The 23,711-nt window shown below is 33.9% G+C and overlaps 1 protein-coding gene across 1 annotated transcript in view; it reads left to right on the forward strand.

Annotated features, from left to right (window-relative positions):
* The first annotated feature begins 10,336 nt into the window (after positions 1–10,336).
* Positions 10,337–23,711, forward strand: part of LOC140448836 (uncharacterized) — a 119,986-nt gene continuing 106,611 nt past the window's right edge. Inside the window, exon 1 of the mRNA XM_072541956.1 lies at positions 10,337–10,606. Coding sequence (XP_072398057.1) covers positions 10,466–10,606 — 141 coding nt within the window. The 5' untranslated portion in view covers positions 10,337–10,465. The remainder of the gene's footprint in view (positions 10,607–23,711) is intronic.

A 23,711-nucleotide genomic window follows, 5' to 3' on the forward strand; every position in this document is an offset into this window, starting at 1 on the left:
AAAGGATTGAGGTCTGGCGACCTCGCTGACCATTCAATATGTTCACGTCTTCCAATCCACCTGTTCGGAAAAATTTCGTTTAGGTACCTTCGAACATCTAAAGCATAATGCGGAGGCGCATCATCCTGTTGGAACCATAAACTTTTATCAAAACCTTCAAGAGTAATTTTACTGGGGAATAAATCAACTAAAGTAGGTACGAGATACCCACTTAAAAACTGAAGGTATGCTGGCTCCTTTAAATTACCTTCGAAATAGTAGGGTCCAATGATTTTATTTTTTACAATGCCAGCCCATACGTTTACCTTTTGCGGGTATTGTGTATGATGTTCCCTTATCCAGTTGGAGTTTTCTTTTGCCCGGTATCTACAATTCTGACGGTTGATCTCGCCATTTAATTTGAATGTAGCCTCATCAGAAAAAATAATATTTTGAACCAAGAGAGAGTTTCGGTGGCTGTTATCCCACATTATTTCGCAAAATTGTATTCTTTTATCTGGATCATCCTCGTTTAATTCCTGTACAACTGTGCATTTTACTTACTTTACTTACTTTTACGTACTTTGTGTACCGTTGTTTTGCAAACATCGAGATCACTACTAACCTTACGAACAGAAGTGTGCGCATCTTCTTCAAAAGCAAGTAGGACATCTAATGTAACATAATTTACAGACGACCTGATTTGCGTGCATTTTCAACCGTACCAGTTTCTCGAAATTTCTTTTCAATCTTACTTACTGTTGACTGCGTGATGGGTATTTCTGGATATTTATTATTAAATAAATTACACACTTCCATATGAGTTCGCGATTTGTCTCCATACCCAATCATCATGAGTATTTCACTTCTTTGCTTTACTCTCAAATTCATTTCTACTTAAAATTAATTCTAAGCAATAATACAGAACATTCACGAATTAATACAATTATTGTACTACTTAATTTTTATTGAACGTTCTTCTTCTTCTTCTTCTTCTTCTTCTAATGGCGCTACAACCCTTTGTGAGTCTTGGCCTGCTTAACAATGTTCTTCCATTCTGCCCTGTCGGATACTTTCCTTCGCCACTGCCTGATGTTCATGATTTTAAGATCCCTCTCTACGTCGTCTATCCATCTTTTACGGGGCCTTTCTCTTGTTCTGTTTCCTTGGGGCTTCCATCTCTGGACTACTTTTACAGCTCGATTATCTGGCATTCTTTCTAGGTGACCAAGCCAGTTTAGTCTTTGTGATTTTACAAATCTGACAATATCTGCGCTCTGCATTAGTTCATCCAGCTCGTGGTTCATTTTAATTCTCCACGAACTATCGCTGCATTGGGTTGGTCCAAATATCTTCCTTAGTATTTTGCGCTCAAATATTCTTAGTTGATTTTCATCAGTGGTTGAGAGGGTCCACGTTTCACATCCATATGTGACCACTGGTCTAATTACTGTTTTGTAGATTCTCAGCTTAGACTCACGATTCAGTAACTTACTTTTCATTAAGTCTTTGTATGCATAAAAGCACTTATTACCGCTAAGAATCCGTGCTTGTATTTCTTGACTGATGTTGTTGTTGTCATTTATTATTGAGCCTAGGTAGGGAAAAGTGGAGGCATATTTGTAGGTATGGTTGTCTACCTTCAGATTCTCATGTTCATTCGATTTTGTGCACTCCATATATTTTGTTTTGCTTTCATTTATATATAGACCAAACGTAGCAGCTTCTCGTTTCAGTTCTATGACTTTTTCGCTCAATACCCTTTTGTTGCGGCTAAAGGTCGATTCTCACTATACGTTCCGTTTACTTTCCATATCCGTGGCTTTCCATTTACATAAAATATTATTAAACACAAATCATATAGTATATGCCCACTTTCCGTTCCGTTTACCTACCATTCCCGAAACCTCGCGTTCAAGATTACCGGCCACGTACTTTTTCTGCGACAAGCTGCGATGTATGGGGTACGGTATGGATAGTGCGAATATTATTACATCGCGGTTCAGTCTAAGTTGTTAAGATAATATAAATGACGAAAAATATTGATGGAACTTGTCAGGCAAAATAATGCCTTTATGATTTTGAAAATAAAAAATATAATTCATTTAAAGACAATATTTGGTCAGCTATTGTCAAGGAACTCGATGCTGAATAAATTTTAAATTATTTTTCACGTTAAGAACGGCTATGAATAACTGTTCTGATGAGACTTATTAAGTCGAAATACGTATCAACAGATACATAGACGCTTTGAACGTGAAATCAAATCTTTGCTGTCTTTTTCATTTTATTCGGATCTACTCTGTATGAGTACAAGAAACAAATTCGTTATGGATTTCTGCTTAGTTGATAGACATGTCGTGGAATGCAAATTTTAGATTCCCCATGTCTCTATTAACATCTTTATCAACGTCTGTTATACCTTGCATTTATAGAAGGTTCAGATTAAAGCAGAAATCTGAATTTGTTTCGAAACTATCTTACCAATTTAAATTATTTGTTTGTTTATGTGTATAATGCAAAATCTTAGCAACTGTGATACTGGATGACTCAGAAAAAGTAATTTTTGTCTACACAACTGAATGTGGAAGTTGTTTCCACTCTAATTTAAAGTTCATTGAGAAAAACCAGACTTACTGTAAGTAAACGCGACGTCTACTGAGAATTGTGGTTAAAATAATGGGAGGTATATGGAACGGGTATGGAAAGTAAACGGAACGTATAGTGAGAATCGACCTTTATTATGGCAACATCATCCGCATATGCGCATATTTGCATAGCTCTTGTATTAATACAGCCGTTTACATCCAGTTTTTTAACAACAGCTTCTAAAGTTAGATTAAAAAGTGTTGTTGATAAGGCATCCCCTTGTCTAACTCCATTTTCAATATCAAAGGCCTGCGTCATATCTCCATCTATTCTCACCATAGCTTTGGAACCCTCCAGAGTCATTCGTATAAGTTTATGAACGTTACTAAAAATAATTACAGTTTACCAAAAACTAAAAGTAGGCTACTTTTTTGCAGTTGATAATAAATCATTTATTTTCTAAGCGCATTTCTTTCAAATTATATCCATTAGACCCGAGTATTATTCTTTTTTGAAATCAGCTCATTTTTATCGATTTAAAAATGTCCTAAAATACAGGGTGTTACATTTAAAAAAAAAAGAGCCGATGACATCATCACTGTAATGTGTATCACCTTGTATAATGAAATTTTATTGTAAAATGTAGAATATTAAATTTAAAAATCGACGTGATTTAGATTTTTTTAAAAAGGCTTTTTATTTAGGAAATATCGAATTGATTCCATACGGACACACTATACACGAGAAATATGTATTATTTGCAAACTCTACCTCTTCTGTACAAATGTGATATAAGCTTTCTAGACTTTTCATTAAAAGCGTGTTAAATTAAATTTATAACAGATCCTCCTTGTTGATATGCTCCTGACATGAAAACTGATTAATGTCGTTTTTAGACAATAAAATAAAGTCACTAGTATGCTTTACATTAATTTAAGACTGAGTTTATTATGGTTTTCCAAAAAATCATAGAGCACAAAAATAAATATAATTCCTTCTGCCAAATGTGCTTTGGAAGTAGACAAGTATAAATATTTACCTGGACAATAATATTTATTTTTATAAGTCTTATATAAGCTGGAAGATTCTGGTCTTACTAGGTGTTTCAAAATCTGTTCTAAGTCTGACCAGTTTCACAGTCCGTTAAATCCACAGCTACCAAATGAACTAACTGTTCAGTTTAAAGGCTGCAATACTACTTATAAACTCCATTCGCTTAGCTCGGGCATACTTTGACACATTCATTGTCGGAAACCTACAAGACAACAAATCCTACTTTTCAGTAATAATAGCTCAACTATCCTACTATTGCAGACTTCTTTCTTTAAAAAAAGAAGAATTATTCTAAATAGTGGAAGTGTATACTAAACCCATCAAATTTTGGGTAGTATATATTTAAAAAATATATTTTAGTTGTTATAATTTAACATAACTATTTATTATATGGTGCAGATAAATAAATATTGATTGTCGGTAATTCGCAAAGTTCTATTTTATTTACTAGTTAGTTTGTTTACTATTAATATTGGCTATGAGTACGTGTGCTTGGTTGTATAGTAATTTCCAGCCACTTTTAGTCTGTCAAAAAGTAACTAACTTCGCAAAAAAATAATTACTAAATTCACTAGACAGTTCGGACTGGGAATAGCGAACCGAGTATATTAGCTTTCTTAATTATTATGGATTTAAGTTAAATTAGCTTATAGAAATTATTGTAAAATTGTCCTTTTAAACATAATGCAATTTAAAATACTACAATTTAATAAAATCTTAAGATTTTTTTATTACACCTTAAAAACGAAGCGTTAAAAAATCGATTGCGATTTACAAAATACCTCTATGGTGACTATTTGGGCAAATACAATTATTGTTTAAATAATCACTCTATAAACAAATTGAATAACTTATAAGCTACTTGGTCGATCCCTTTGAAATTTAGCACACTTTAATAACTTATTAAATGCCACAATTTTCAATAGTTATATTACTGCAAAAAAAGAGTTTTTTGAAATATCTTGGTTAATTATTTATGTCTGTTAATTTTTAAACTCTCAATATCAAAAAACTTCTTATTTTCCTAAACAGTGACTCTAAAGGTATTTTGTAAATTGCAATCGACTCTTTGAAGCTTCAGCTTTAAGGTATATTAAAAAACTTCATCCTTTTATTAAAAAATTGTTTGAAAAAGGGCTGACTTTTTATTTAGCTTATAACCATTTACAATAACTTTGATATTGTTTATTCTATATGCTTATATGTAGGCTCAATGAAAAGCTGGTGGAAAAACACACTTTCCAAAAAAAAAAGAACCTCCTATGAACAATAGAAACCAAGATAGCATTTTATTTTTAAAATCATACCGTTTTATTCTTAAAATCATATTTTGATTGTTTGTTAACATTAAGGGCTGAAAATTGAAAGGATTTTAAATGAATATCTAAATTTTGTGATACAACTAGGTGGCCCATACAATGAAGGAGAGAAAAGTTATAATCTGTTAAAATGGTGGTACTCGTAAAATAGCTAAAATACCGCCACGGAAAAGTGGAGGGGAGAACTGTCGAGCTCCGTTTTTTTTTAAACTGGAACTTCGAATAGAAGTGCGCTAGCAAAATTTTGCGATATCTTGGCTTCTATCACACGTAGAACCTTCATTTTTCTTAAACTGGGATAGCTCAACAAAATAATAAGAATTGTGCTATTTTCACTTTTTGGGAAATCCCGGAAAAATAAATGAATTAAATTTTTTTTTTTTAAAGTTATTGAATTTTATTATTATTTCGTAAGAAATATTTAAATTTGATTGATGTGTATATTATTTATATAAATATATAATAATAATTTTAAATTATTATTAAAATACATTTATTTGTTTTATTTAATTTTATAGTTTTGTCTTTCAACAATATAATAATTCATTTTATTATAATTGCATTTAATAATGATAAGTAGCTAATAAGTACAAATAATGTTCTTGTAGTTCACTCCTCCACTCTCTCGTGGCGGTATTTTACGAGTACCATCATTTTAACTACTAGTAGAAACTAGTACCTGCTTAGGATCCTTTGTCCAGGGTCACGGATGAAGTCCACAGTCACGGCGGAGAAGAATAACTTCGATAAGGTATGGATGGCGGAAGTGGCAATCCCTTGATTTTAGGGATTGCATAAAATCAATCACCAACCCGTCTAGCCAGCATGGTGTTTTAAGGCTAAAAAACCTCCTAACAGGAATATGGCGATATCTAAAACAAAAGGAATGGGTAGACCCTACAGTAATGGCAAATCTCACTCCTTTGGAAAAAAGGACAGCTTCATGGAATCTGGGGGAAGCAAGAAATCGCTAAAAACCACAAGATTGAACATCGCAACTCTAAATATAAGGTCTTTAAGCAAAGATGAAAAAGTCAACTAACTCGAAGAACACATCAAGGACTTAAAATGGGACATACTTGGTCTAGCAGAGGTAAAAAGAAAAGGGGAAGAGTGCATAACACTAGAGTCCCGGAAACGTTCTATATTACAAAGGGTGAGAAGAACAAAGCCTAGATGGCGCAGAACCCCAAGACGTCTTGACGTCCAAGAATATGCACATAAAGTAGAGCAATTCGTAGGAATATCTGAAAGAATTGCAATGATTAGGCTACATGTAAACGAGAACATCTCCCTGAAAATTATTCAAATATACGCTCCAACAGCAGCACATCCCGATGAAGAGATAGACGAATTTTATGAGAAAATTGCAGAAACTAACACGAATTATCACAGCACGTATACGATGGTAATAGGAGACTTCAACGCTAAGATCGGACAACGACTTGAAAACCTTGGGTTTTTTTTTTTATATTATTTATAATTATATAATTTAGATATATGACAATTCTGCTCCTGAGAGAAAGTGGACGTGACTATCTACAGACGGAAAAACTCGAAACGAAATAGATTACAAACTGTGTAACAAAACAGATATCGTGCAGGACGTAACAGTAATAAATACGGCGTCAGCAAGTAGCGATCACCGAATGGTTAGAGCCAAATTAGAGATAAAACATAATTAAAATGGAAATAAATTTAGAAAAACTTGGAATATAGACACAGATAATCTAAAATCTAATAAAGAACAATATAAAAGCAAGTTAAAACCCGCAAAAGTATTAAATTTAGATAAATTTAGCTTAAATGAAATCAATGAAGTCATAACAAAAAACTATTAAATGCAAGCTCAGAAGTGGCAACCGCTAACAGAAAACGAAAATCTAAAATAAGTGTAGAGTCACAAAACATGCAGAAACAAAGAAAATATCTTCTGAGACAAAACGAAAGAGATGCTGCAGAATAACAGATATAAGAAGACATTAAAAAACATCAAAAATACCGTATAGAACCAGTCATAGAGAAAAACGGAAGTCTCAAATGCACCAAACCGAAATTAGGAAAGAAAAACATAATAGCTATTAAAAATGAACAAAGACAACTAGAAAAAAGTAAATCTGATATAGCAAACTCAATTAAAAAGTTCAACTCCGATCTGTATCTTTCCAGAAACGATCCCTTTAACTCCTCAAAGCAGAACTTAAAAAGGCAGATAACACATGTCAACTCAGAAGTTATGCCCGAAATAAGCCACGAAGAAATAGAAAGAGAAATACTCGGCCGAAAGATGACAGGGTGTCTTGCTTCGTTACGTTAGATGCCCAACAAAGATTTCCCTCACCGTTGCCTGCCAGAACTCAATGGATACCTTCTTAGGCTCTTACTGGAATCTGGCAATATGGCAATTAAAAAAAAATATTGGCGGCAAGATACAGATGTCAAATATCTAAATGCAACTATTCCGATTTTTTTACAGACACAGTTATAAATCATGATGAAGTAGTCAACTGTATCATAGAGTTTTTGGAATTGCCTTTACTCCCACCTAACAAGTTACAATTAAAAGTAGGATCAGTTGTCATTATGCTGCGTAACATTAATCAATCTCGACTGTGAAATGGAACGAGACTGACTGAGTGAAAAGGCTAAGGAATAATGTCATTAACGCAACGATCATGAAGGAAAAATAAAATGGAGAGGATGTCTTGATCCCAGAATAAAGAAATTGATATTTCAAGTTAGCAAACTGGTATCCTTTACAACTGAACATAAAATTCAAATTATTAAATGGAATTATTCTGGAAGTAGTGCCGACGATATAATTGGTAGGTTTTTGTTTACATTCGAAGGCCCTGTACCAACAAAATCTATTATTCACAACATTATTTTTAAATTAAAAAAAAACTGGTTATGTTAAGAATTCTAGAAAATGCACGGATAGAGATGATCAACCAGCTCGTATAATTAACGAAGAACGGGAACATCGTGAAACCGCCGTATGTAGTCTAGCTGAAATCAATTTTCCTTGTAACAGCACCCTAATTTCGGGAGAAACTGGTACAGGCTAGAACTGTACGAAATATTTTAAAAGGAAAAACGTCTTATTGCTACAAATTGCAAAAATCTCAGGAAATGTTTCCTGCTGATTTTCAAACGACGGATGGTGTTTTGTGAGGAGTTAATGGACCGCACTAATCGTGACAAAGATTTCATGAAAAAAATCTTGTTCAAAGATGAGTCTTCTTTTTCTTTACACACACAATCTATCTGTTATCGTAGGATACTCTACAGAAAATAGGCACATAATTGTTCCTTATAAAACTCAGTACCGTCAAAAAGTCAACTCAAAAAGAATGGGCTGGTATTTTAGGTGACAACATGCTAATTATGAACGATTGATGGTGTTCTGTGAGGACATGATGGAACGCACTAGTCGTGACAAAGATTTCATGCAAAAAATCTTGTTTACAGATGTGTCTTCTTTTTCTTTAACTGTCCATCACAATCCATCCTTTACCGTAGGGGGCTCTACAGAAAATAGGCACATAAGTATTCCTTAAGGCAGCTTTACATCTAGGCTATGCAAGTCTCATGCTATGCAAGTCCGTCTTGCATGGCACATCTCTTGCCTAGCTTGACCTTTTTACATCAGAGATATTTCTGTGCAATTTTAGATCCCACATCCCACTTTCATTGTTGCCAACAGAGAAAATATTTATCAATTTGAGGTTATTTTATTTTAAATACTTAAATATAATTAAGTACTAAAATAAATAATATAATAAATAAATATACACTATTTATGGTTATTAAAGGGGTGAAGGATGTCAACCAAAGAAAAGAAAACATTGTTATTGTTGAATATTGCTGTTGTAGCAGCAATCATGAAAAATAATAAAAAAAGAAAACCTAGAAAATGCTGGGTCAAACCTTGGTTGAATGCAGGACTGGGAAATTTGAAGTTACCCCAAGAGTTCTTGGATGCTAGAGACCTTTAAAGTTTTAAAAACTTTCTTCGAATGAACGAGTCCACTTTCTTTAAGCTCCTGGAAAAAATTAATCCCTTGATTCAGAAAAGAGATACCAATTTTCGCCAGTGCATTCCATCAAGGACAAAATTATTTATAACTTTAAGGTATCTGGCAACTGGTGAAACGTTTCGATCTCTAATGTAATATTTTAGAGTATCAGAATCAGCTATATCTCAATTTATTCCCATTGTGTATAGGGCAATTTATGATATACGCTAAAGATAGAGATAAGGTTATGTTTTATTCTGTAGTCTATTATAAATTGTTATGTTGGCAACATGAATTTTAAAGATAAATTGCAAGAAAATAGCATGAAAAATAGAACATGTTCTAATTTTTCGTCTAGCACAGGAATTGCATGGAAATAGCCCGTGGGCATGCGCAGTTCCATGATCTGTCTTGCATGGCTCTTGCCTAGCATGAAAATAGCATAATGTAAAACTGTCTTTATAAAACACAATACTTTCAAAAAGTCAACATCTGGGCAGGTATTTCAGGTGACAACGTAATTGGCCCTTTTTTCATTGTGGGTACTTTGTGTCGTCGTAAATATGTAGATTTCATGATAAATCATATAATGCCAGCAGTTCGAGCATTGCTTATTAATATGGATGAAATTTGGATGCAGCAAGACGGCTGTCCAGCTCACAATGGACGGGAGGTGTTAGATTTTTTAAACATTACGTTTAAAATCAGGCATTACGTCTAAAATTAAGATCAGGAGAGCGAGGTACCATAAAAATGCCACCTCGCTCTCCTGATCTTGCACCTTTGGACTTTTTCGTATGGGTTTATGTGAAGCAACAAATTTACCGACATGAGCATGAACGTGCCGGAAATTTAGACGAATTACGTCAAAAAATCATTCAGGCCTTTCAAAGCGTAACGCCCGAAATGTTGTCGAACACCTGAAGGCAATTATACAATACATTGGGCTACTGCTTTAGAATTTATGATGTTATTTTTTATGAATTGAGATTAACGAAACTGTTGATTTAATCTCAGATATGAACCTGCTTTTAAATCTTGTAATCACATCGTTGAAATATTTCCCCAGACCATATAAAAAAAACTTCCTTTGGATAACAATGTACAGACAAGACTGCCCATAGTGCTTACGGGTTTATCACAGACAGTGGTTACATGTTATTCTCGCGGACATACATATAATATTTTTTCTCAGTTCGCTGCGTTGTCTTAATGACCTATAGTCAGATAATTATTTTCCATACCTGTATATATAAATTGTAATAGTCCAAATGTATCATATAAATAGGAGCATCATTTTACGAGTAGATAAAGAGAATCATTGGCAACGACGTGACGAACAAACCACTTTATGATCGCTTATTTGTAAAACAATTTACTCGATTAATTTCCCCTCCAAAAATTGTATTCAATATATCTGCTGTTATCGCGTACAGAGAAATAATACTGCATAAACCGCATTTTCTCAGTTATTACGCTCGTTCTGAACTTAAACGTTCGTTGAAGATGGCTCCCACTTTGTATATGATCGCAGCCAGCCCTGCTGTAAGGTCGGTAACTCTATGTGCCAAGGCTCTCAATATAGAACTTAACGAGAAAGAAGTTAATCTTCTTACTGGAGCACATCTTACACCAGAGTTTCTCAAGGTAATCATTTCATTTTTTACAATAATAAGGTCTCTTAATAAAGACTATTAATCTGTAACTTTCACGATATTTTCTCTCGTTACCTATACAGATATTCATAACGAATATGTAATAGTTCTAAATGATTCTTTTTAAAAATTGCTATTATTTTTACCGATGTTTTTAATGTAATTAATAAGGTACAACAATATTTTTTAGATATTTTTCTTTCTGCTTCTGGATTTATGTAGGGTTTAGTATAATAATAAAAATGATTTATTTTCTGATTTGTTGAGTATATTGATGAATGAATTTTCAATCGTTGGTTTTTAATGCTTTTATATAGTAATGTATTTTAAATTTTATCTTTTTAACTATATTTTATTTCTGTTTTCATGCTTCTCTTTCTTACCCTCTTTTTGTCATTCGCTTTTTTCATCGTTCCCGTTTTCTATATTCTTAATGCTAAGCTCCAGTTTTATTTGAAGCGAATCAGTTAATATACAGTGTGGAAACCACTTATGGAATAAAACTGTTTGTGTCCTTATTTTAGAAAATAATAAAAAACGTTGAGATACCTTAACTTTTAAATTTAAATGTGCGCTTTTTAAACATAAATTTGAATGTATAGGGTGATCCACGCAAGTCAGGCATAGTCCATAATCTGTATTTTAAATGAAACAACCTCCATATTTTTATGTTTTTAAAAGCTCCTTAACAACCTGATCTCAACGAACTATATCATGTAGGGTCTATTATGAATAATACAAGGTAAAATTTTGAAATTAAGTATAATTTTCTTCAAGACAATTAATTCATAGAATACCCGAGGTAATTGATTGGATTACATTAAAATAAATGCTCAAAATTTTCTTCACCTTGTTGTTGACAATAACACAGTCTCCTATAAAACTTGTCCCGAACTTTGTTTAAAGTTTGAGGTGAAATATTCCGTATTTCTGTAGTTATCCTTTCTTTAAGGTCTTCAATGCTAGTTGGTTGTGCTGCACATACTTTGTTCTTGAGATAACCCCACAGAAAAAAATCCAAAGGCGTAAGATCTGGAGACCTAGCTGGCCACTCAATAGTACCCCTGCGTCCAATCCATTTATTGAAGAAGATTTCATTCAAGTAATTTCTCACCATTAAAGCATAATGGGGTGTTGCACCGTCCTGCTGGAACCAGATAGTTTCATGCGGTAGGGTCGGATCTATTGGATTGGGATATAAGTTAGCCAACTGAGGAAGAACATCGTCTCTTAGCATGCTTAAATATTTTTCCGCTGTCAAATTACCATCTACAAATATAGGACTAATAATATGATCTCCTATAATACCTGCCCAAACATTCAACTTTTGAGGATACTGAGTGTGTGTCTCACGCATCCAATGAGGATTCTCCGCTGACCAATATCTACAGTTTTGTCGGTTTACCTCTCCGTTTAATCTAAATGTTGATTCATCAGAAAAAGAATTGTGCCAAGAGCTATTTCATTTGTGTTAATTTTTTCCATCATTCTTTCGCAGAAATCCATTCTATGATCTGGATCGTTTTCTGTTAGCTCCTGCACAAAAGTCAATTTATATGGATAAAGTTTTTCTTCATGGAGACATCTTAGGACAGTTGTGTGACTCACATTATTTTGACGTGAAATTTGACGTGAACTTGACGTTGGATTCTCTACGACACTTTTCACACAAAATATTAACTTTCACCTCATCTTCAATGAAGTTCGGTTTTCCTTTTACTGGTTTGACATGTCCAAGTTCTCTGAATTGTGCATAAATTTTAGACACAGTACCTTGTGCAATATTAGGCAACTGAGAATACCTCCGATTAAATAAGTTTGCTACTTCAACTTGACTTATACAATTCTCCCCGTAACCGATCATCATTAAAATCACAATTCGGTGGGTCTCAGTTAAATATTTCATATTTATTTCTGCAAGAAATTAGCTTTTAATTAGGAATTTATTATTTTAATGTAAAATGTCAACACACTAACAACTGATTGATAACAATCTGCATTATTTACCCATTTTGTTTAATTAGCAGACTATCTAGATAATTTTTACCTATTCATGACAAAAAATGTTAACACTGTTACTAAACAGAAATTTTCCCCAATATACTGACACTTAGAGTAGAAGTGTATTGTCTGTATTTAGCTAATTTAAAATAATACCATAACACGTGATAAATTATTAATTTCAAAATTTCACCTTGTATTCTTCATTATAGACCCTACATGATATAGTTCGTTGAAATCAGGTTGTTAAGAATCTTTTAAAAACATAAAAATATACAGGGTGTTTCATTAAAAATAAGGATTATGGACTATGCCAGACTTGCTTGGATCGCTCTGTACATTTAAATTTATGTTTAAAAAGCGCTCATTTAAATAAAAAAGTTAACGTGTTCCAGTGTTTTTTATTATTTTCTATAAGGACACAAACAATTTTATTCCATAAGTGGTTTCCACACTGTATTATTAAATTTATTAATTTTTCAATATATTTCGTTTGCGCATATTGTATTCCTTTTAATTTAATAGGCATTACATTTTAGATTGAATTGTGGTGCTTCTTCTAAATTTTTAAGTACAAGCGTTTCACCGGACACGAACAAACCGTAAATAAAATTTTTTCAGAAGTGTCACTAATAACTACTATTTAATTACACAAATTTTCATGTTTGTCCATTATAAATTTCTGCTACTTGAAAAATTTATTAACTAGTACAGTGTGGTCCAACCTTTTAGACGTTGCGGGCCGTATTAAATTTGAAATTATTATGAAGAGCCAGAGAACTCGACTCATTCAAAAAAAGTTTATTTTAAAAAAAATTATATATATATATATATATATATATATATATATATATATATATATATATATATATATATATATATATATATATATATATATATATATATAATTCTTTGGTAGGTAACTTTCGGGAAAGCGTTAAGTCAAGGATCGGCTAGAGATGGTATAAGCCAGTTTGGTGTAGAACTTTATTCTAAATCTGAAATTTTCGGTGATAGGCTGTCACCTTCATCAGCACCTAAATGGAAAACTTATTTAGTACAAATGGTGGAAGTTAACATTTAAAAACCTACATTGAAAATGTTCAGTTGGTCCTAGTGGTGAAGCACACTGGCATAAATATGTTAAAAATGTTAAAAAATACATTTAAAATTTTCAATAAAAACATTACAACACAAAAAGGTATTTTTACAAATACAACACAAAAACATCTAAAACCGAACAAACACCACATCTTCATGTTTAAGGTAGAAAAGAAGAATTTTTCTTCTTTTTTGATGACATTTAGAATAAAGTTCTACACCAAACTGGGTTATACCATCTCTAGCCGATCCTTGACTTGACGCTTTCCCGAAAGTTACCTACCAAAGAATTGTATTCTTAGCGTCGTTATATACACTATATATATATATATATATATATATATATATATATATATATTGGAAAGGTGATTTTTCTTATATATACATATATATATATATATATATATATATATATATATATATATATATATATATATATATATATATATATATATACCGGTATTTAGGCGCCACGCCCTTTCGGTAGGGATCTATGGAGGAGTATCACCGAGCCGCAAGGCCTTATCTCTTGCCGTACTGCTCCACCATAGGCCGATCAGACACCGGCATATTCTAGTCTAAGTCGCAGATTCATTTAGAATTTTAAACTGCTGCGTTAGCCTTTTTGATTTTTCTGTACACCGAGCTGGGGCTCGAACCCACATCCACTGAACCATTAGACAGTGAAGCGAATGAGAATCGGCCGCCTTAGCCCGCTTGGCTATCTAAAAAATAATATATAAACGAAATATTATTTACAAGTATTTTATTATGGTTTACAATTTACATGTTATGTTTAAAATTTAACATAAAATAAAAAATCAATGAGATATTTGAGGCAAGGGTTTATCCTCTACTAACTTTTGCATATCTATATCTATGCTAGTCGTAGTGAGTCTAATACACGCTTCCAGAGAATCGTTTGTTATTGTTAACATGTGTCTTGTTTCATAATATATTCGTTATACTTCAAGTTAGCCTTGTATAATCAATACCTTTGTATAAACATTATTTGACCTAATAACCAATATCTTATATAATCATAAATAGACCAGCAAGGGTCTAAGTTCTTGGTAAATCCAAAATGTCGATCACTATTATATAAAACTTATAAAGTAAAAAACTGATAATTTTTAAAGCGCTTGTCGCAACTTGTTAAGATTGATATCATAATTCAGCTAAATATTTACAATTAACTACTAAAAATGGCCTCTTCGTTCACTTTGATGCCTATTGTTTGTTCCTCTATCTTGGCTAATTTCTTCGGAATACATATTAAATAGTATAGGTGATAATATGCATCCTTGTCTGACACCATTCAATTCCAAATATTCTTAACTTCACCAAGTAATTACAGTCTTTATTGTCTCATAATCATCATCATCATCAGTCCATTTTAAGTCCACTAGAAGACATAGGACTCGATTTTTCAGCCAGGAAATTCTTCGCCTTCCTGGTCCCCGTTTTTCTTCTTCTTTTCCTTCAAGAATTAATTGCAGCAACCCATACCTTTCGCTGTTTCTCATGATATGACCTAGGTATTCAATTTTGGCTGTTTTTATTGTGGTTAACAACTTTTTTCCTTTTTGCATTCTTAACGTCCTCGTTAGTAACGTGGTCAGTATAGGATATCTTCAGGATTCTACGATAAAGCCACATTTCGAAAGTCTAATCTCTTAAAGATAAACAAATTTTCCCCCTGTTGTTGTTTTTGTACATTTTTCTCACTGTCTCTACACAAACTGAAGATATGTCCTTCTCTTTCATCGCCTGCTACAACTTTCCAGTTAAAAGAATTACATGAAACTCTCCTTAGCATGCGATTGATTTTGCTGCTAATTGTTTAAGACTAAATTGTGGTGAGATATTAAGATATTAAAGATTCATAAAAATCCCGAAAAAATATTTATTATAAATTACGTAAATTGTTTACCCAGTTTAATTAGTACAATTACAAACTAGAGCACACGTATCTATTGTTAACATGTGTGTCTTGTTTCATAATATATTCGTTATACTTCAAGTTAGCCTTGTATACTCAACACCTTTGTATAAACAATATTTGACCTAATAACCAATACCTTATATAATCGTAAATAGACCAGCAAGGGGGCAGTCAGTTATTAATTTATTACTCGTATTTCATTACTGGTCTAGTTGGTATTCGTTATGTGAACACAAAGTAATATAAATAAGTAATGTCTTCAATACGCTATTCCATTGCAATTAAATAAACACTCACAATTCAATATATTAATCAACCTTTACTGTAACTAAATTAATGTATTTGCTTAAGAAGTATCGCCATTCCATTTAGACATAAGTATGGTGGCGACACGAGAGATGACAAGATCAAAAGAAAATATCTTCTTTACATTATTTTATAATAAAAAATGTATTACCGATGCATGATCTGCCTGAAATAAAACCACTTTGTTATTAGGATTCAATTAGTTGTCCTTCTTCCCACTTATACTTCTGTAACTTGCAAAATCTCATTGTATTCCTCCTTTTGAATTGAGTTTATGGAAGCTAACTTCCGGTACTAACAATATAGTTTTTTTAACTTTATGGATATTCATCCAGATCCTGGGGCTTTTTTATTTTTAATATTTCTAAGGACGCCCAATTTTATCTACTGTTATTTCTCGTTCTTGTATATTTACTTGGTAACCTTATATTTTACTTTTTCTTGAAAAACAAATCTACTCCCTGTTGATAGTTTTGATAATTTTTTTCAATTTCTAATCCGATATAGTCGATTGTTATTGTCTGCAGCGTATTAGTTTCGATATATTTTATAGTTTTTCATGCTTTTCTGAATACAGAATGTCCAGCATACTTATTTATCTCATCACATTAGCTTATATGCTGGTCGCTGTTAACAAGTGGGGGATTGTGGGCCAATAACTCGGTGTTAAGCAGTAACACAGCGGGTTAATTCATTATGAGATAGTCACATGTGACTATCTGAATCAAACCGAGGTATATCCTTCAATAGTTTTATTTCGGTATAATTATATAGCTCCTGCCCTATATTAGACAAACGTGGGAGAGAGATAGGAAAGACGTAGAACATAATGATAAGTAAAAAACAAGATATTGTCAAAACAAGCCAGTTTAATGAACGTTTATATCAATCAAGTGCTTGGGAATGACTTAAAATTTGGGCTGATGGCGTCATCTGTCCATATTTCTGTGAGAACGACATTGGCCAGACCATCCTCTTCAACGGCGAGTGCTGTAGGTTGGTTATTACTAACGTCTTTTGACCTGAATAGGATAATATGGATACCAACGACATGTAATTTTAACAGGACAGCGCTACATGCCACAAAGCTCACGCCACATCGGACATTCTGCACGTACGATTTGAGGACATGGACAAACTTCGTAGTGACGCCAAGGTGGGTATTTGAAGGATGTTATATTCCGTATATAATGCCATCGAAAGGCTTTCAATTTGCATGTTTAACCTTATCTCACCTCCTAATATTCACAATTTAATATTTTGTAGTTTTTTCGGATATTTTGGGTTCATTTCTATTCTTATTTCCATGTTCAGCGCACTTCCATGTTTAGCTAATTTATGTTATTGGCTTATACTTATAGTTTAATTACAATTACTATTACATTCACGTATATCTATCCTTTTTGTTTTTATAATATTGTCCATTTGACATTGATTTTTAGTGAAAAGTTTGCCATCTTTTTATCGTAAAGTCAGTGATCCAATTTAGGGAACACTAATTAACGGTAGATACCAAGGAAAATGATCACAAAAAAATCCACTTTTGTGACACTTGTCGTAGATTTGTAGTTGTTAATTGCTCTTAAGTTCTTCTTCTTCTTCTTCTTTGTGTGCCGTGCTTGTATTCAAGCGTTGGCTATCGTCATATTGACAAGCTGATGAAATGATTCTCGGTCGGCAGCTAGATGAAACAGTTCCTCGACCGTTCGACCTGTCCATTGTCTAATGTTACGCAGCCAGGACAGTTGTTTTCTTCCGACTCAACGTTTTCCTTCGATTTTGCCCTGAATGATTAACCGGAGTAAGCGATATTTAGGTCCTCTCATTATATGACCGAAGTATTGGACCTTTCTCATTTTGATGATGTTGATCAATTCTAGCTCTTTGTGCACGGTCTCTAGCACGCGTTCGTTAAATATGTGTGCTGTTCACGGGATTCTGAGCATGCGACGGTAACACCATAACTCAAACGCTTCTAATTTGTTAAGATTTTTTATTTTTGTTGTCCAGGTTTCACGTCCATAGAACAAAATGGACCAGACGTAGCACTTCAATACTCTTAGACGTGTGGTCAACGACAGACTTCTACTGCATAATACAGAACGCCAGTTAATAAAGTTTTTCCGTGCGAGTTCTATTCTGGTCGAAATTTCCTCGTCATTTTCAACCCTGCAGTCAATCCAGCTACCCAGATATCTAAAGTGTTCCACCCTTTCCAGGATTTTGTTATCTAATCTTAGTACTGAGTCTTCGAGATTAATTTTTCCGACCACCATCCATTTTGTTTTTTTTGCGTTGATTGTTAAGCCCTTTTCAGTGCATTCGTTGTTTACAGCATTCAACAGGGTTTGAAGATCTTCTAGACTCTCTGCCATTATTGCGGTGTCATCGGCGTATCTGATGTTGTTAATAATTTCACCACCGATCTTAACACCTTTGCGGCGATTATTTAACGCTATTTCAAAAACTGGTTCAGTGTAGGCATTCAGCAACATCGGTGACATAACACATCCCTGTCTGCCACCACGCTTAATAGAAACTTTAGCTGAAACCTCTTGGTCCACCTTAACACAAGCGGTCTGATTATAGTAAAGATTTTTAAGCAATCTAATGTCATATGTGTCCAGACCAACTGAGTCTAAGCATTGAAATAATAATGTATGTGGTACTCTATCAAAGGTTTTTTTGAAATCTATAAAACATACGTAAATATTTTTCCTAAACTCAATGCTCTTTTGTAAGAGTATTCGCATGCAAAAAAGAGCTTCTCGAGTACCCATACCGTTTCGGAAACCAAACTTCTCATCACCAGTTATCCCCTCACAAAGTTTATATATGCGACAATGCAATATTTTCATAAAAATTTTGAGCGTGTGACTCATTAAACTGATAAGTCGATAGTCGCTACACTGTCTGGCATTCTTTTTCTTGGGAATAGTAATAAATATCGATTCTAACCAGTTGTCTGGTAATTTGCCGCTGCTGTATATCTAATTAAAGAAGGATGTGATAATCGAAACATTTTCATTATCTAATAGTTTTAACAATTCTGCAGGTATTTCGTCAGGACCAGAAGCCTTCCTTCGTTTCGCTTGGTCGATAGCCTTCTGAACTTCTGAGATTAGAATCGGTGGGCCTGTATCTCGGTTAGATGTTATTTCTTGGTAGATTCTTTGGTCATCGTTAAATAATTCTATTATGTAATTTTCCCATTCGGTACAGCGCTCTTTTTTATCACTTAAAATTCTACCACCAGAGTCTTGTAATATATTTTGCCCATAAGTTCTGCTTTTGCCTGTTAATTCTTTTAGTTTTTTATGCAAATGGAAGCTGTCGTGTTGTTGCTCCAGTTTCTCAATTTCTAAACAGGATTCTTGTAGCCATCGGTCTTTTGCTACTTTAATTCTTTTTCGGATTTCTTTATGTATTTCATTGTATTTTTCTCTGTTTATGGATTTATACTGCCTCCGAACATCCATTAGATCTAAGATGTCTTGTGTCATCCAGTCATTTTTAACTGTTGGTCGTCTTAGAAGATTTTCTCGAGATGCAGTGGTTATTGTTGTTTTCATTTGTTCCCAGCAATCATTTATGTTGTTTGTATCTTCTAGTCTAATTTCGTGGAACTTGTTGTTAATTTCTTGAGAAACCTTATTTAGAGTGCAAGGGTCTTGGAGTGCATCTAGTGATATTTTGGAGGTTTTCTGATTTTTACAAACTCTCTTTAGCTTAACTGTGATTGTAGAGCACAGTAGAGTATGGTCTGACCGAATATCGGTATCTGGGTAAGTCTTAACCGATTTTATGCAGTTTTTAAATCGTTCATTGGCTGTTATATAATCAATTTGATTTCTTACATTATTGTCTCCTCGATCGCTTGGAGACTTCCAAGTATATAGTCTACCTTTTGGTAGACAAAACCATGTATTCATAATTACAAAATTTTCCTCTTGGCAGAACTGCACCAACCGTTCTCCTCTTTCATTGCGTTGTCCTAGACCGAACTTTCCAGTAATATTGAGAGTGCTTTCTGATCCCACTTTTGCATTGAAGTCCCCCATGATAAGAGTAAGTTCATGTTTTTTTGTCATAGCTAAGGCTTCCGATAAGTTGGTAAAATGTTTCAAATACGGCATCTTCTTTGTCCGCTGTAGGTGCGTATACTTGTATTATATTTATATCCACTGGGAATGCAGCTAATTGAATTAGCATTACTCGGTCTGATAATGGGACAAATTTTCTTACAGACTTTGCAAGTGATTTCTTTAGTATGATTGCTACACCGTTTTGATGTGACTCATCGTTTGTCCCAGAGTAATATGAGTGCACGAGATGCAAAACTCGCTTAATGCATGTAAAGTCAATTTGAGAATTTGAGAAGTGCAAAAAACGTTTTTTTATTTATCGTTTTTATTTTATATTTGTTAATAACCAATTAATAATGTTAGCTTGCCTTTAGAACATATACACCTCTAATAGTTTTTAAGATATTTTAAAAAAATAGTGCAGATTTTTTAAATAAATGAAGAAAAAAGAATGCATTTAGCGAGTTTTGCACCAAAAAATGTTTCATCAATAGTTTGGAACAAATTTTATTCACAAAGAAATTAAACAGTTATTTACATATTACATTAAATTGGTAAATTAATATCGCAAGGTTTTAAACCACTGAAGCCAGCTTTAACATCGTTTACAGAAGTCTGGTTTTCCACCCTTCGAGGGTTAACATGATGTTCTTTAAACCAAATCAGGATTTTCTTCCCAGGCGTTTCCATAATGTTTTTTGAGAAGAGAAATTATTGTCGATTTATCGCCTTTGAGTTTGCAGCCAATAGGAGGTTGAGTAGGATTGATACTTGACAATTTTATTCCTCTCTTAACAACAGACTTGTCTTCACCGGCGTCAACACAATAATTGGGCTCACCTCGTATTAGTGCATTGGTTTTCCCTCCGATCATCTTGAGAATTGTACTGCCCGTTGTTTGGCCATCTTGTTTCGCAGACTCCTAATACACAAATATTGAGTCTGTCTATTTTAAGTAAGAGGTTTCTAAGCTTTCCTGCTTCATATAACGTTTTAACATTCCACATGCATATTTTAATTTTTTGTTTATTTAAATTAAGAGAATTTTACAGGGATTTCGCTTGTTGGCGACCGGAGAAGCCCTATGATCTTCCTCTGCCGGATCTTGGGGTCCGAATCCATGATCAGTAACTGTTATTTCGTCGTTATTGCTTGACATGACGATGGTTCTTGGAATATTCTTAGGGATCTTTAATATAGTGGTTTTCCGTTGCCTACTATATCTCTATGCCAATGGCCGTTTATCGGCTCATCCGCCTTTTGGGACAATTTCTTATTCCAGGGACAAGGGGGTGCCCTTATTCTCTTCTTAGTTCGTCCACCCGAAGCTGTTGACTAACAAGAGAGGGACTGCGTATCCCGACAGTCTGTCGGTAAGGTAAAGGCAGTTAGGCTATGCTTATTTAATGGCGGAAATACTCGCCATGTCACAATACTTTTCTTGGGCTATTGTAGTATTTTATAAGGTATGCTTTCCTAAGGCATACCCACTACACCCTCCAGTATCGCCGCTGCTTGGTCGGGGATTGCTTATTCAGTATATTCGCAACTAACCTTCACATCTGAAGGCCATCCACTATCCGCCACCTGTGACCCCGCTGGTAGCCTGCAGCTCAGCCTCAGCAAAGCAAGTTCTTCTTGGTAAATCCAAAATGTCGATCACTATTATATATAACTTATAAAGTAAAAAACTGATAATTTTTAAAGCGCTTGTCGCAACTTGTTAAGATTGATATCGTAATTCAGCTAAAGATTTACAATTAACTACTAAAAATTTCCAGAACAACTACATAGATAATTATGTTTTCATTCCACGTTTTTAAGATTAATATTTAAGTATTTTGTTGCAATTACGTTTATTACGTATTTTGTAAAATCAGTTGTTTGTGAAGGTAATTATACTGTAATTATCGGAGATAATATTTTTTAAGGTTTACTGCACAGGTGTTCTTGGAAATTCGGACTAACGTGTAATTTTATTGTGTTGTTGTGTTGTAATTAATGGACTGCATATGCTTTATTTTTAGGTATTTTTTCCAATAACTAAGTTCCTGAGTCCAAATGACTTTATTAAACTCCAAACTAACTAAATGGAGCTTACCAATTAATTATAAAATTTTAAATAAAAAAAACTAAATCAAGTGTAAAAATTCCATAATAAAAGGTAACAATCAACTAACATCTAAATCAGTGTTTTGTACACTGCATTCACAGCAAACAAATCATCATTCAATCTTCGCTTATCCACTGCTGGACATAGATCTCCCTCATAATTTTCCATCTATTTCGATCTTGTGCCTCTTGCATCCAACTCCTATGACAACGTTTTAGATCGTCAGTCCAACGTGTTGGTGGACGACTTCTGCTTCGGTAGGCATCATCTCTTGGTCTCCATTCCAGTATCCGCTTTGTCCATTTATTATCTGTCATTCGAGCCACGTGACCTGTCCAGTTCCATTTCAGTGTTGCTACTCTCTCTACTGCATCAGCCACTCCTGTTCTTTGTTGTAGCTGGCGATTTGGGATCTTGTCTCGTAGTGAAACGCCCAGCATAGCACGCTCCATCGCCCTTTGACACACACGGATCTTTTGAACTGTTCTCCTTGTCATGGTCAACGTTTCCGCACCGTAAGTTAACACTGGCAAAACACACTGATTAAACGTTTTTCTTTTAAGGCATATCAGACGATTTGAAAATATGGTTCAGCTTGCCGAAGGCTGCCCAAGTCAGTCTTATACGACGAAGAAGCTCAACGGTTTGGTTTTTTTTTCCTATGCGAATCTCATGACCTAGGTATTTATAGGCCATTACCTGGTCTATTGATCTTGTTCCTACTCATATATCTTCGCTGACTACAAGATTTGTCATCATCTGGGTTTTAGATATATTTATTTTCAATCCCCCTTCTAGCGAGGAAAGGTAGAGCTGATTTAAAAGTTCTTTGCCTCATCTATCCTATCAGCTATTAGTACAATATCATCTGCAAACCTTAGATGGCTAAGCTTTTCTCCGTTTATGTTTATGCCCTTGTCGGTCAGTTTTGCCCTTTTACATATATATATTCCAAAATTTCTAAAACCTGCCTGTTCTATGGGCTGATAAAATTCCAATTTATTTTCTAGTCGTTTCGTAATTATTTTTGTAAATAGTTTATAACTATGTGAAAGTAGACTTATGGTCCTGTAATTCCTGAGGTCGGTAGCATCCCCTTTTTTATGAAGTATGATAATTTCTTTGTTATACCACTGGGTTGGTGTTATTGCTTCCTGCAAACATCTAGTGAATAGTTTGGCAAGGACCTGCCATAATCTTTTTCCAGCCACTTTCATGGCATCTGCCACTATTTCATCGCCTCCGGGGGGGGGGACTTATTGTTTTTTTGTTTTTCATTTCTTGCACTGACCTTCGAACTTCATTGGGTGTTACGTCCAGTAAAATTTCCGATCCCTGATTGATTATCTTTGGTAATGATCCACTCCGGTTACATTACTGTTCTTTATATAGTTGTCTATAAAAATTCTCTATCGTGTTCATAATTTCAACTCTATCCTCGACGATTTGCCCCTGTTCATTTCTTAATTTGTGGACGTTTTTTCTTCCAATGGACACGCTCTGTCTGAGTACTTTCACGCTTTTGTTTTCTTCTATTACTCTAGTT

Source organism: Diabrotica undecimpunctata, chromosome 8 (genome assembly GCF_040954645.1).
Source record: "Diabrotica undecimpunctata isolate CICGRU chromosome 8, icDiaUnde3, whole genome shotgun sequence".
Taxonomy (NCBI): Eukaryota; Metazoa; Arthropoda; class Insecta; order Coleoptera; family Chrysomelidae; genus Diabrotica; species Diabrotica undecimpunctata.